The following is a 12,562-nucleotide window of genomic DNA, read 5'->3' on the forward strand; positions in this document are numbered from 1 at the left end:
GCCGGGTGGCCGGAGGCGGAGGTGGTTTCCCGGCATCCTCCGGGACAGGCGGGCGGCGCGGCGCGGGGCGCGCGCGGCCGCCTTTACTCTTTGAGGCGCTGCCGAAACGAAGCAGGCTGGGCCGGGCCAGGCCAGGCCGGGCCTGGCCGCAGCCGGCCCCCACCATTCCCCCCCTTCCCTCCCGGTGCCGTCGCCCCCCGGCTGCCACCATGCAGGAGCTCATCGCCAGCGTGGACCACATCAAGTTCGACCTGGAGCTGGCGGTGGAGCAGCAGCTGGGGGCGCAGCCGCTGCCCTTTCCCGGCATGGACAGTGCGTGTGGGCTCAGGGCGCGGCCTTTCCTCTCCGGGGTGCCTCTGTCCCTATCCCGGGGTGGTGGGGGGGGTTCCCGGGCCCTGTGCCGGGCTCCCGTCCTCGTGTCCCCTCAGCTCCTGCTGCCCCACGAGGTTCTGCCGGGTGCTGCGTGTCTGTAGTTTGTAGTTTGTGCCAAGCTGGGATGGAAGCAAAGTTGAGGCATTCATGTGAATAAACACTGCTCTCCCAAGCTGTTGTTTTATTTCCGTTTTGGTAGATGAGGTGTTTTGGCTGCAGGAAAGCGGTAGGTGGGTTCGTGGTCTGGTGTCAGAACGCTTTCCTGGATAGTCTGGAGATGGGGGGGGGGGGGGCTCAAGGGAGACCACATCACCCCTACAGATCCTAAAGGAGGTTGTGGTGAGGTGAGGGTCGGCCTCTGATCCCAGGTAACAGCGGTAGGATGAGAGGTGATGGCTTCAAGTTGTGCCAGGGGAGGTTTGGGTTGGATATTTAGAAAACATTTAATCTCCAAAAAAGATGTAATGCATTGGAACATGCTGCCCAGGGAGATGGTGGAGTCCCTGGAGGTATGGAGAATGTGGGGATGTAGCAGTGAAGGACACAGTTGGTGGGCATGGAGAGGATGGGCTGGTTGGACTTGGTCATCGTAGAGGTCTTCTCCAACCTGTCAACCAATACAAATAGTCCTGGGAGACTCAACAGTTTGCTGTTGATGTTCTGAGTCAGTGCTGCTGACCTCATGTTGCTCCCTTCAATGCTGTGATTCCTGTTGGTCAGCGAGGGATAACGCAGCAATGATTGGTTCAGGCTGTTCTGCTGAGAAAGTACAAGACTGGAGTTGCCAGAGCTCTAAACACATTTCACTACAGCAATTGGTTTAATAGTAATCGCCCAGCCAGCAGAACCTAAGTTGGAAAGTCTATAAACAGAACTAATGAACTTTGCAAATTTCCCTACTGTGTATTCATTGAGGAGAATACAGATATTTGTGAAGGCCAGACCTGAACAAAGAATCCATGCAGGAGCGTAAATTTCTCAAACCAAAATGCTATTTCTCTTTTGAATTTGAGGACTTGATAATTTCTTCGGGAAGAAAATACTTCGAAAGCTCCTACAAAAGTTTGTTAATGTTTATTATCTTTCTTCTCTCCACAGAATCAGGTGCAGCTGTCTGTGAATTTTTTTTAAAAGCGGCATGTGGGAAAGGCAAGTTGTATTTCCAGTACACTTACACTCACGTAGCAGGGAGGAGAATTAGATTTGCTAGTGCTATGATAATCATGGGTTTTATTAAGCCGAGGGCTGAGGAAGAGGATAAAAATGAAGGATATTGGGTTAACTCCACAAATCGTGTGGGGTTTGCTGTGGATGTAACTGCTATAATATCTGTGGGTTGTGGTTGCTGGGATTAAAAGCTGGAGACTACAATGCTCAGCTTGTTTGAGGGTAAAACAGGACTTGTCTGGATGTCCTTGTTTGTCATTGCGTTAAAAGCAAGTCATAAGAAAAACTGAATTCTTGTAGAGGCAAGTGGAGCACTGCTGTTGTGTTCCTGCTTGTGCTGCAGATTTTAATTGTTCTTTCTCATTTTCCTTATCCCATCCTCATGTAGGAGGTATGTGCCCATTCAGACACATCAGTGGGGAAAAGACTGTTGTTTGCAAACACTGGCTACGAGGACTATGCAAAAAGGGAGACCAGTGCGAGTTTCTGCACGAGTATGACATGACCAAGATGCCTGAGTGTTACTTCTACTCCAAATTTGGTAAGCGGTGTTGTAGCTCCTACTTAGTGTTCCTTGCAAGTGTGGGAGTCTGGTGAAGAAGATCCTGGTGCATCCCTCTTATTCCATCTTCAGAATATTTCAGTTCTTCCATGTCTGCTGATACTGTTTGGTTGTAGTTTTTCAGGTCTGCTTAGCTCTTTTATCTTTTTATTCCCCTAAGTCCACCACATGTTGTAGATGTCTTCTCTCTCAAGAGCTTGTCACTGTGGGGAAGAGGGAGGAAGTTCACATTGATTACTGGGTTTTGTACTTTATATTCCTCTTTTTAGCATGAGTTGAGTAGGATGAACAGGTGGTCTTTGCATGAATCTTGTTTTGGGGAGTTGATGAGCAGCAGAGGGCATGGGGGTGCAAAACTTTTATGCACTTGCTTTCCAGCTCTGGAGATCTGGACATAATGAGGCAACTTGCTGTCAGAAACCTACAGTCTTGTAGGTTTCCTTGGATTGAGGTTAGTGTGCAATTTGTAGTTTCTCCACACTTTTGGTGCACTAAATGTTGGTTTTTTGTTATCATGACTCTCAAGATCAGTTTCCACATTGTTTTTAAAAGCTCACATAAATAATCCAGTCTCGTAGGACTTCACTCACTAGTGGTGAGTGGTTGGTGTTCATCCTCTAGGTTAAGTCAGGCAATAAGACTGTTGTACCTGAACTTATGAATGCTGGTAACAGCTTTGTGGGAGCTACGTGATCCAGGTAACATTTTAGGAGTTATTTGATCTTGAGCCTGCATCATTAACTAAGAAGTGCATTTGCCTTTGGTACAGGGGAATGCAGTAACAAAGAATGTCCATTCTTGCACATTGACCCGGAATCTAAGATCAAAGACTGTCCCTGGTATGACAGAGGCTTCTGTAAACACGGTATGTATGTCATATAGTTGCTGCTTCTGTGGCTATAAGTGAAGAGGAGGGCATTGCTATTATTTCTTTGCACGATCTGCTTTGTGTGCCTGCTGCTATTTAACACTGCAGTGCACATGTATGGTACATGAACCATGGAGCTTTGTGTTGCAGGTCCACTCTGCAGACACCGGCACACTCGAAGAGTCATTTGTGTGAATTACCTAGTAGGATTCTGTCCAGAAGGGCCTACCTGTAAATTCATGCAGTGAGTATGTTTGCAGGCTTGCTCTTTAATGATGCTTCCACTTAACCTGATGTTGTCATATGGGGGTGCCCAGTGGTTCTGTAGAGATAGCCAACACTTGGTATCTCAGTCTGTTTTCACTTGGAGGACGTGGTGCTTTTCCTCCCCAGAGAGCTACCAGTAAGATACTGAAGTGGTGCTCAGATGCCATGGTGGGATTGCATGAGCTTGTGTTACAGAAGACTTTTGGTTACTGGCATATTGTTTTAGCAAGCATAAATACTGAGCACCAGAATGATAACTGGGAAAAGGTCTGTTTTCCATAAATCTAATTTAATTAGCTGAACATTTTGTTTGGAGTTTTTTTTTTTTTAACTGAGCTGATGCAAAAATGTTGGTGTATAATTTGAGAATCCTTATTTCTGCCTAAAACAGCCCTCGATTTGAACTACCTATGGGAACCACAGAGCAACCACCACTGCCTCAGCCAGCACAAACACAGCAAAAGGTACACAACTCCCCTGCTTCCTGCACACACCCACTCTCAAAGCATTTTCCACAGTCCTTTAGAAGAGGCCATTATAGCAATGAAAGTCTTACAGTTGCTCTAATATAACATGAAGATCTAATCACAGAACGCTCCTGTAGAACAGAGAAGCGTGTCACGTGTGGTTATGCAACCATCTGCCAGTTTTTGTAATCTGCATGACATCTCAGTCATGGCAATGATATTTTAGCAGCCCAAACCAATTCTCTAAAGCTGCTCTTCAGAGAAAAGCAGGATTGCTGGGTTTTGTAATCCTTAGTTCTTGGTTTCTTCTCTCTGGTGCTCCAGCTGGCAGATCACCCACACAGACTGGGAGGAAAACGGATCGTTCAATATGTGGGGTGTTCTTTTCTCTTGTTAAGAAAATAACTGTAAAAATCATTGTCCTTGATGCACTTAATGAATCAGAACTCTTCTCTTAACTAACAGAGGACACCCCAAGTTATTGGAGTCATGCAATCTCAAAATAACAACACTGGGAACAGAGGACCCCGGCCATTGGAACAGGTCACCTGTTACAAGGTAATTCAGAAGGGAGGGAGAGCAGGGGTACCACATTTAAGTAATAAGAACATGTATCACCTGGAGTATCTCATGCTGCTTTGCTGCTGGTTGCTTGCTTGAGCAGCAGTTACTGTGACTGGAGAAGGATATTAAGAAGCTGAATCAAATCCAGTCTTCTGCAAATACAGCTTTCAGAAGCCATATCTCTGTTTAAGGCTACTTCCTCTCCAGTAAATAAGCAAGGAATTAAGGAAGCAAGTAAACTACATGGGTGGATGTAGTGCTATAATGTGAAGGAAAGTACAGCAGTAATAACAAAGAGACACAATCCTAGGCTGTAGTAAGAAAGAACAAGTTCAAACACAGAAGCCACAGACACAAAGGAAGAAAAACTGCTTACCTTTAGAAGGCCTCCAGTAGGTAGGGATCTCCAGTGAGATCCTCTTGCTTCCACTGCCAGCCCTTAAATAAGGTCTGGGAAGGGGTGGATCCTGGCTCTACCCTTCCAGCCACTCAGATGCATTGCACACACCTGAGCTCCCCTGGGTTGGCCCTGCCTTCCCACCAGGTGCTCAATCACTGCTTCAGGCCCTGACTTAAATTTCCACTACAGTGGAGAATGCTGTAATATCAGAGGCTGATGTTTCCCTCTGGCTTTGAGTAGCCCTAAGGTGCAATGTTACAAATTTCTTGTTTAGATGCACTTTTAACTGTGCAATCCAGGATCAGCTGAGCCCCCAGTATAAATCTCCATTGCAGTTTACATGTTCAGTGGAATAGTCTTGGAAGCCTCAAATACTGAAATTAACATTGTATGTCACAGCTCTTTGCAGCAGTGCACTGGGACCTGTCCCTTTTGTCATACAATAACGTGGTACTGGTTGATCCCAGCACAGAAGCAGCTTTTGCTCTAGGGAGTGGAAATAATCCATAAGTTGTGGCTCTTTGACACCAATTCACTGACTCCACTGACTGAATGCTGCACCTTCCATACACAGAAAAGCTGTGAAAAGCTGCTTGTTAAAGGCAGCAAGAGAAAAAATCTGTAACTCTAAAAACTCCTCTCTCTCTTCTTTTTTTTAGTGTGGTGAAAAAGGTCATTATGCCAACAGATGCACCAAAGGACATCTGGCCTTTCTCAGTGGACAGTGAAAGAGCAGAAAGAAGAGTGCAAGGGAGCTATTAACACTGAGAAAAGGTTTCTGCCTTGCACTATTTCTTGAACTATTAATCAGGTTGGTTTTTTAATGCCATTACTGAAAGAACTGGTCAGAGGCTGGCTGCTGCTAAGCAACATTTTTGTAATTGTCCACAACTTTTTTTATGTTTTAACCTTTTTAAAATAGATTTTGGCCTCCGTCTACTTTCATTGAGCCCTGCTGAAAGGCAGATCTAAAAGCAAACAGACACGCAAAGCCCTCACCGGTGCAGCATTCCATGTAAATGCAGCTGACCCCGGTGGTTTTTTTTTTTAAAAATGTTTTCCTCCTGCCACTTCTCTTTGGAGAACCTGCAGCATTTCAGCACTCCCTGTGGAAGCAGAAAGACTGACTGGGAAAATTAGTCCTTGAAATGCCTTCCCTTCAGTGAGGAATTCTGCTGTCCTGCTCTTACAAAGTGAAGTTGTGTTCCTAGATCCAGTCTTGTGAGCTTGTCCTGGTGATTGACTTAATGCCTCACATGCACCAGGCTATAAAACTCTTGTCCACTTTGTTTCTGTGTTTCTTGCTATACTGAAGGTTAGAAATTAATCTTCTGGGTGAGAACTGATTTGGGAAGAATAAATTGGCATCTCTGTAGTTGGCCAAATAATGGGAAGAAATGATTTTGGGAAATTCACATCTGCGTTCATTTCCCATTTGCAAAAAAACACAGGGAAATGAACACAGTTTAAAGTGTAGGAACAAAAGAGCCTTTTCTCAGCACCCCTGTCATTCAGCTCACACCAAACAGGTATTTCTGTAACCTAGAGAAGACCAAGAAGTGGAGCTGTATATTTTTATGGAACACTGCTTTTTAAAAGTGGTAGAACATTCTTCTGAGATCGTACCTCTGCAAGCCAAAACCCATTTGTTTTGTGAGACAACTATTTCAAAAGGGCCAATGATAAAATGTGAATTAAAAAAAAAAACCAACAACTTGCACCTATGTGAGCCTTATTGATTATAACCCCTCTCATTTGCTGACTGCCTTTGTACCTTGTTTTTATTGAAATGTACGGATGGAAAAAGCTGTCTGTGATTATTTTCTTTTTAAGTAGGGCAACATGGTTAAATTAGGAAAAGTGACCAGAGCCTATGTTGGTTTGAATGGCAGCCATTGTTTCATTGTGTGCATTCAGAGTCAGTCAAAATAGAAGTTCTGAGACTAAGTGACTGTATTACAGCAAACTGTCAAGAATTTGCTTACTATGTTGTGTCCCTTCATGCTGAACAGCAGCCAAACTAAATGACACCTGCATGTAACTAGGTGCGTGGAAAGGGAACAAACCCTTGTGTAGTTACCATTCCCATCTAGTTCAGGGAGACTTCACTCCCTGAAAAGATGTTTTCTGCAACTGAAAAGCCTTTCTCTTACTGATAAAGCTCAAGAGATTTGTATTCCTTAGCCCATGGTTTTCATTCTTGCTCCTATTATGAGAAAAATACTGCAGACTGTACCTGCAGCACCCAGGTACAGCAGGCTTCTTAAGATGCACCTGCTCAGTGGAAAGCATGAGGAAGCTAATCAGGTGGGGCCAAATCCACAGCTGCACCTTTAAATTGCAATTGTGCATTTAAGTCAATCAGCAGTTTTCCATTTTTAATGGACTTTCATTATATCACAGTTCCTTTAGGTTATACCCGTTCAGAAAACCCTCCCAGCTGCTGTAAGTAATGAACACAGCTATAGTTCTGACAGAAATGGTTTAACAGGTAACAAACCTGAACCTGTCTCAGATGGTGGAAAATTGTCCAAATGCCTCTGGGCCCCAGGTGACAGACAGATGGAGAATTACACAGCCACACCAAGCCTCTAAGATATTCTTCTTTAAAATATTATATCCTCTCATCTAGCTGTCCAACCTTTAACAGCTAGACCAGCAGAAGTAAAAAGCATTTGTTTGCTTCTTTTAAAGAGCTGAATGCAAACCATTTGTAATAACTTCCCCAGTTCATAATGCAGCCTAGATAGCAGGAACTTTTTCCCAAACTTATCCTTGTGAGGTGCAAAATTGAGAAGACAACCTCACCCACACAGTCAAATTAACAAGCCATTTATGATAGGTTCAGTTCAGCAAGTGTAAAGTGTATGCACTTTATTATTGGTCACAACAGTAGAGATTTTTTTTAAATGAATGACAGTTCAGTTGCCTTCTGTCAGGATGAATGTCCCAGTGGCCACAAGCTGCACCTTCACTTTCTGAATTCCATGTTTCAGTGATACTTCCTGCGACGGTCATGCTCTGTATCAAAGTAAAACAACAAGAAGTTGCAAGAAAAAAAAAATCCATGGATTTCACACACACACAGAAAGCACTCCAGGGGAAATCTAAGTGTGTAGGTTTTAAGCACCATCAGGTTAAAGAGGCAATAAGAGCTACACTTCTTTCATCACCAATGAAGTGTGGGTCATCTGACAATTAGAAGTATTCAATTTGCTTCTCTAGACAGCATCAGATTGAAGTGACAACACTTAAGATGCTCTTTGACTTCATTTCTAAGAGCAGTTACAAAGTTTACTGTTTTCACTGCCCCAGGCAATCACCAAGCTGCACTGCCCACATTCAGACATAGTTTTTACTTACTCAAGTGACTGTAGCTCCAGATGTAGCTCATGACAACATACCCTGCAAGCACCATACTGATACCACCAAGGCCCCCTTTCTTCACGTTGATGTATTTATTGTAATACCTCTCATAACCTGCGGAGAAGAAAGGAGGTTTTCACAGCAGCCAGATGCACGATTTTCTGTCAGAAAGAAAGATGCTGATTGCACAAGGCTTCCGGAAAGTGCTTCTGATGAAACACCCAGGGGTCTCAGAATCAAGTCTGAGAGAAAGCAACGCGTGTTGGTGAAGCACAGTGTCAGTGCAAGCCAAAAAAAAAGGTAAAAAAGTTAAAAGCGATCTTTTCCCTAAACTTTAAGGAATAACAAGCTCATGCTACTTCGGGATTGCCTGACTCTTCAATGCTAACACACACAGTACGGAGACGCTTGCCTTTGTTGTTTTCAAGCCGCACGCACAGCACAGGGCACTGCTCAGAGCTGCTGTCACAGCCCCGCCTCGCTCACCTCTGCGGAAGGCGCCCACGATGCCGCCAGGGGTGAAGTCCCTCATAGCCAGCCAGCTGGGCAGCTGGCCCAGCTTGACGTCCAGCAGCTTCATGTCCTTCAGAGGAACTGCGGGATAAAGAAACAGAGCGCGATCAGCGAGAGCCGAGGAGCCGCGGTCACCTTGGCTGCCCGCAGCACTCACCCGGCGGCTGCGCCATCTTGTCGTGCCGTGCGCCACCGCGGGGCGAGACGGGAAGGGGGCGCGACGCAGGGGCTGACGGGAGGAGGGTCGGCGGGTGGGCATGGGGAGCCGCCATGTTGGGTGGGGCGGGGCGGGGCTGGAGGGCGTACATTGATGCTGCTTATTACGGAGTCGTGACCTCGGGCAGCGGCAGGGATGGGGCAGCTACCTCTCTGGGAGCAGTGCCAGCGCCTCACCGCCCTCCAAGTGAAGCATTTCCCTACTGCATACGACCTAAATCTCCTCTCTTTTAGTTTAAAACCATCCCCATTGTCCTATCACTATCAGACCGTGTAAAAAGTCACTCTCCTGCTGTTTATCGGCTCCCTTTAGGTAGTGGAAGGCTGCAGCGAGGTCTCCCTGGAGGTTCTCTTCCCCAGGCTGCACACCCGCAGCTCTCAGCCCGCGCCCACTGCAGATGCGCTCCACTCTGACATCCCTGTGCTCTCTGCAGACCCCGCTCCAGCAGCTCCATATCCCTGTGCTGGGGACCCCTGGACGCAGTGCTCCTGGTGGGACCTCACGAGGGCAGAGCAGAGGGGGACAATCCCTCTCAGCTGTGCCCATATCTGGGAGGCACCCAGCTCGCCCCGTGCCACCACGGCTCTGTGAGGGCTCCGGGACGCGCAGGAGCCCGGCAGGTGTCACTGGCAGGCAGCGAGCTGTGCAGCGAGGCTCGGAGCTCGCCCGACCTCTAGAGGTTTCCCATCGAATCGTTCAGCTCCAGGGCAGCGTCAGGCTCGGTTCTCCGCTGTGCTGAGCTCCATCGACGAACTGATGCAGCAGGGAGCGGCGAGCCAGCCAGTACGCGAGATCTCCCAGGTGTTAAACCTGCACCGCAAAGGGACTGCTTCAACTGAGCAGAGATGGCGGAGACTAAATTCAAGATGCACAGCTCCTATCTGAGCACCGTGTGACCCATTTTTGCACCTTTTACTTTGCTTAGGTTGCGGAGTCCCGTAGGATTTCCTGTAGTCATTGCAGGATCTTTGCATTTAGTCTTAGACTTACCTGGTACTCAAGGAGCTGACTGCTGTCGTTTTGAGATGGCACTGTGTGATTCATGTTACTCCAGGGCTGGCCTGGGTGTCCAGCTTGTGTCTCAGTCCTTCATCTTACCCAAATCAATTTCTTTACATTGAACAGCGCTCTCCTGCAATGTAACAATAAAAGTAGAAGAAGGAGACTACTGCCTGCTTTTTTTCTCTGACTTATTAACAGAAAGTAGAGTTAGGAAAGCATAGTGTGCCTGATCACTTGGAGAAAGTGTTCCGAATGTAGTCACTGTTAAATGAGTTAAAAATCCCTTTATTAAATTATCCTTTATTCTATTATTGCAGTTACTGGCAACTGCAGTTTTATTGCAGAAGTGTCCCCTCATGAACTGCTATGTGGCCTTTTTGCTGCACTTGCATAAAAGCATGCTTTAGACTTGCTTCCCTCATTCTTGCAAGGCAACCTGTAGTTTCAAATAGGATTACTCATGCAAGGCAAATTAATTCACCTACAGGAGAAAAGCCAATGGCAGGTGCCTCATTTTAAAGAGTTCCCTGTGGAGCACACAGCGTTGTTCAAACCGCTTACAGCAAAGCCTGGGGAAGTTTGATTTGTTACGATAGCAAAGGAAGGCCATAAAATGATCCATCTGCAAAGCAATTAGGGACAGCAGTGCCCTAAACCTCGGCCCGAACTGCCTGCTCTGGTGAACTGAGGGAGAAGAGCTGCTGTCTTTGTGCCATCTTAATCCCAAACCAAGCAGGAAGAGTTAAATGGTGCAGATGTGTGGGAGGTTTTGCAGCACATTTCCTCCCTTTGACCTGTGTTGCTGGCTAACGTTCAAGGTCTCACTGGTTGATTCAGATTGGAGGAGGAGGAGTGATGAAGAAAGGTATTTCTGTTGTGTTTCTGTGTGCTTACAAGAATGCTCCCAGCCCTCCTTTCCTGAATGCAGAAGAAATCACACAGCTGAGAGCTTCCTTGCTTCCAGCTCCACACCTGTTCCCGGCAGCACTGTGACCCCAAGCCCCTCTGTGTCTTGTGTTCAGTCCAGGTTTTGTATCAGTGATTGTTCAGGCTGCTCAGAGCTTCCGTTCCCTGCCTGTTTCAACACACTCTTTTTCTGTTGTCTTCTCCACCTGAATCAGATTGTCCATCCACACAAAATCTCTTTCCTTTTAATGTCCTGCCCAAGACTGTCCCCTCTGAGCCTTCAGGTGCACGAGCCTGTGGTTAGAAACACAGATTTAATGTCTCCTTCAGCGACCCTAAATAAAGGAATGCAGTTAAATCTACCAGTTTCAAGAAGATTTAACCCAGCCTATAAAAATAAAAGCCTAATGGATTGTTGCCCCGAGGTTTTCATCTTGCTCAAGTTCCCTCCAGAAAGTGCTCTGAAGTTTATAAGTAATGGCATGGAAATAATAGTGAGTACATCATTCAAAAAACCCAGAGTATTTTGCAAAGGACGTCAGTAAATACGAAAGACGTTTCCTTTCTCCTGTAGCAACCATAGCACATAATACTGCAGCTTTCACTCCAAAGATGCAGTTGTGGATTGCAAAGTTAAGTAACACTCTTGATTAAAAGGCGAAGCATAAAGCAGAACACGACCTCCCTCAGACTGTAAGATCTTAGGGGCTGTGTCATGTTTTCAGCCTGGGTGCATTTCACCCTTTGAAATGCAGGGTCTCACCAGGTAGGGACGGTCAGCGATGCAGAAGCCAGATGCAGACGCAGTGTCTGTAGCCATACAAAGTAGCACAGAGTGGCCTTCAGGAAGGTCAAGAGACGAGGATTTACCTCCCTGATCCTGCGCCCACTCAGACTGATGACAAAGCACCCTGTGCTTTTAATAAAGGATCAAACCTACACAAGCGGACAGATAAAGTTCTGACACACGCGGTTTGGCATAGGATGCTTCTTGGCTCCCAAACAGTTATTTCGAGCCGATGTCTTCCCACTATCACAGGCTGAGTGGCTGCAGCCATCAAGGAGAAAAAGAAATCATGGAACACAGGCAGCTCAATGGAGAGCGGCATGTTTTATCAACTGGCAACTTGTGGGAAAAGTAGCTTGATCCAATCTTGTTTTCAAACTGCATAAGCAGCTTGATGTGGTGAGAGCAGTGCTGCTGCACTGCATAGGTCTCAACCTGGTTCATCTCAAGAAGTGCCTGCAGTGAAAGCTGGCTGCTGGGGGGAATAGGATGAGAGATGGGTGTGGAGTTTGGGAACTCCTCCATGGCCACAAGTCCTCAGGAAAATGAATTCCCTTGCACTGACAACGATACCTAAAGACTGACCCAGCAGAAGCAGTTAAGAGAATGAACACAGGATTGCTGTGTGTTATTGCAGAGCCATTTTCCGTAGTCAACCTCAAAACACTTTACAAAGGAGACTGCTTACCAATAATTAATAGTTTAGCATGTACATCGCTCTTTTCTCTTTCTCAGCACATAAGTATTGAGGCATCTTCACACTTCTTTGATGAAATGTGTAATTGAATGTTATGATTTCCTTCTCCAAATGGGGAAATGTAAGCCGTGTGTTCAGGACTGCCCACCTCCTGTGAGCCCATCTTGCCGGCCTTTGCTTGTATATCGTGTCAGTTGCAAAACCACTTTATTTTGTAGGCCCTTGATCAGCCTGCTGGTTCACTAAACATATACCTGTGGGGAGATAATTACATGCTATCAATAGTAAAGTGTAGTAAAATAATTTACGTTAATTAAAACACTTGCAAAACCAAAGCAGGAATTTTCACCAAGATAAATCCGCAGCAGTGACAGCTGTATCTGAGACTGCCTGCTTCCCATAGACAA

The 12,562-nt window shown here is 46.1% G+C and overlaps 2 protein-coding genes across 2 annotated transcripts; one reads left to right on the plus strand and one right to left on the minus strand.

The window, feature by feature from the left end:
• Positions 1-146: 146 nt before the first annotated feature.
• Positions 147-6,640, plus strand: CPSF4 (cleavage and polyadenylation specific factor 4). Its single transcript, XM_042864313.1, has 8 exons — positions 147-312; positions 1,471-1,521; positions 1,928-2,080; positions 2,871-2,966; positions 3,120-3,213; positions 3,628-3,700; positions 4,169-4,261; positions 5,327-6,640. Exons 1-8 carry the CDS (start codon positions 210-212, stop codon positions 5,393-5,395), a joined length of 732 nt encoding a protein of 243 aa, XP_042720247.1. The 5' UTR covers positions 147-209; the 3' UTR covers positions 5,396-6,640.
• Positions 6,641-7,510: 870 nt separating this feature from the next.
• ATP5MF (ATP synthase membrane subunit f) lies at positions 7,511-8,775 on the minus strand. Its single transcript, XM_042864316.1, has 4 exons — positions 8,704-8,775; positions 8,520-8,627; positions 8,031-8,147; positions 7,511-7,688 (listed from the first exon to the last, which is right to left on the minus strand). The coding sequence occupies exons 1-4, from the start codon at positions 8,717-8,719 to the stop codon at positions 7,660-7,662; spliced, it is 270 nt and encodes an 89-aa protein (XP_042720250.1). The 5' UTR covers positions 8,720-8,775; the 3' UTR covers positions 7,511-7,659.
• Between the last annotated feature and the right edge of the window lie 3,787 nt (positions 8,776-12,562).

This window comes from Lagopus leucura, unplaced genomic scaffold, assembly GCF_019238085.1.
Source record: "Lagopus leucura isolate 7727_CA_CO unplaced genomic scaffold, USGS_WTPT01 Super-Scaffold_760, whole genome shotgun sequence".
NCBI classification, from domain to species: domain Eukaryota; kingdom Metazoa; phylum Chordata; class Aves; order Galliformes; family Phasianidae; genus Lagopus; species Lagopus leucura.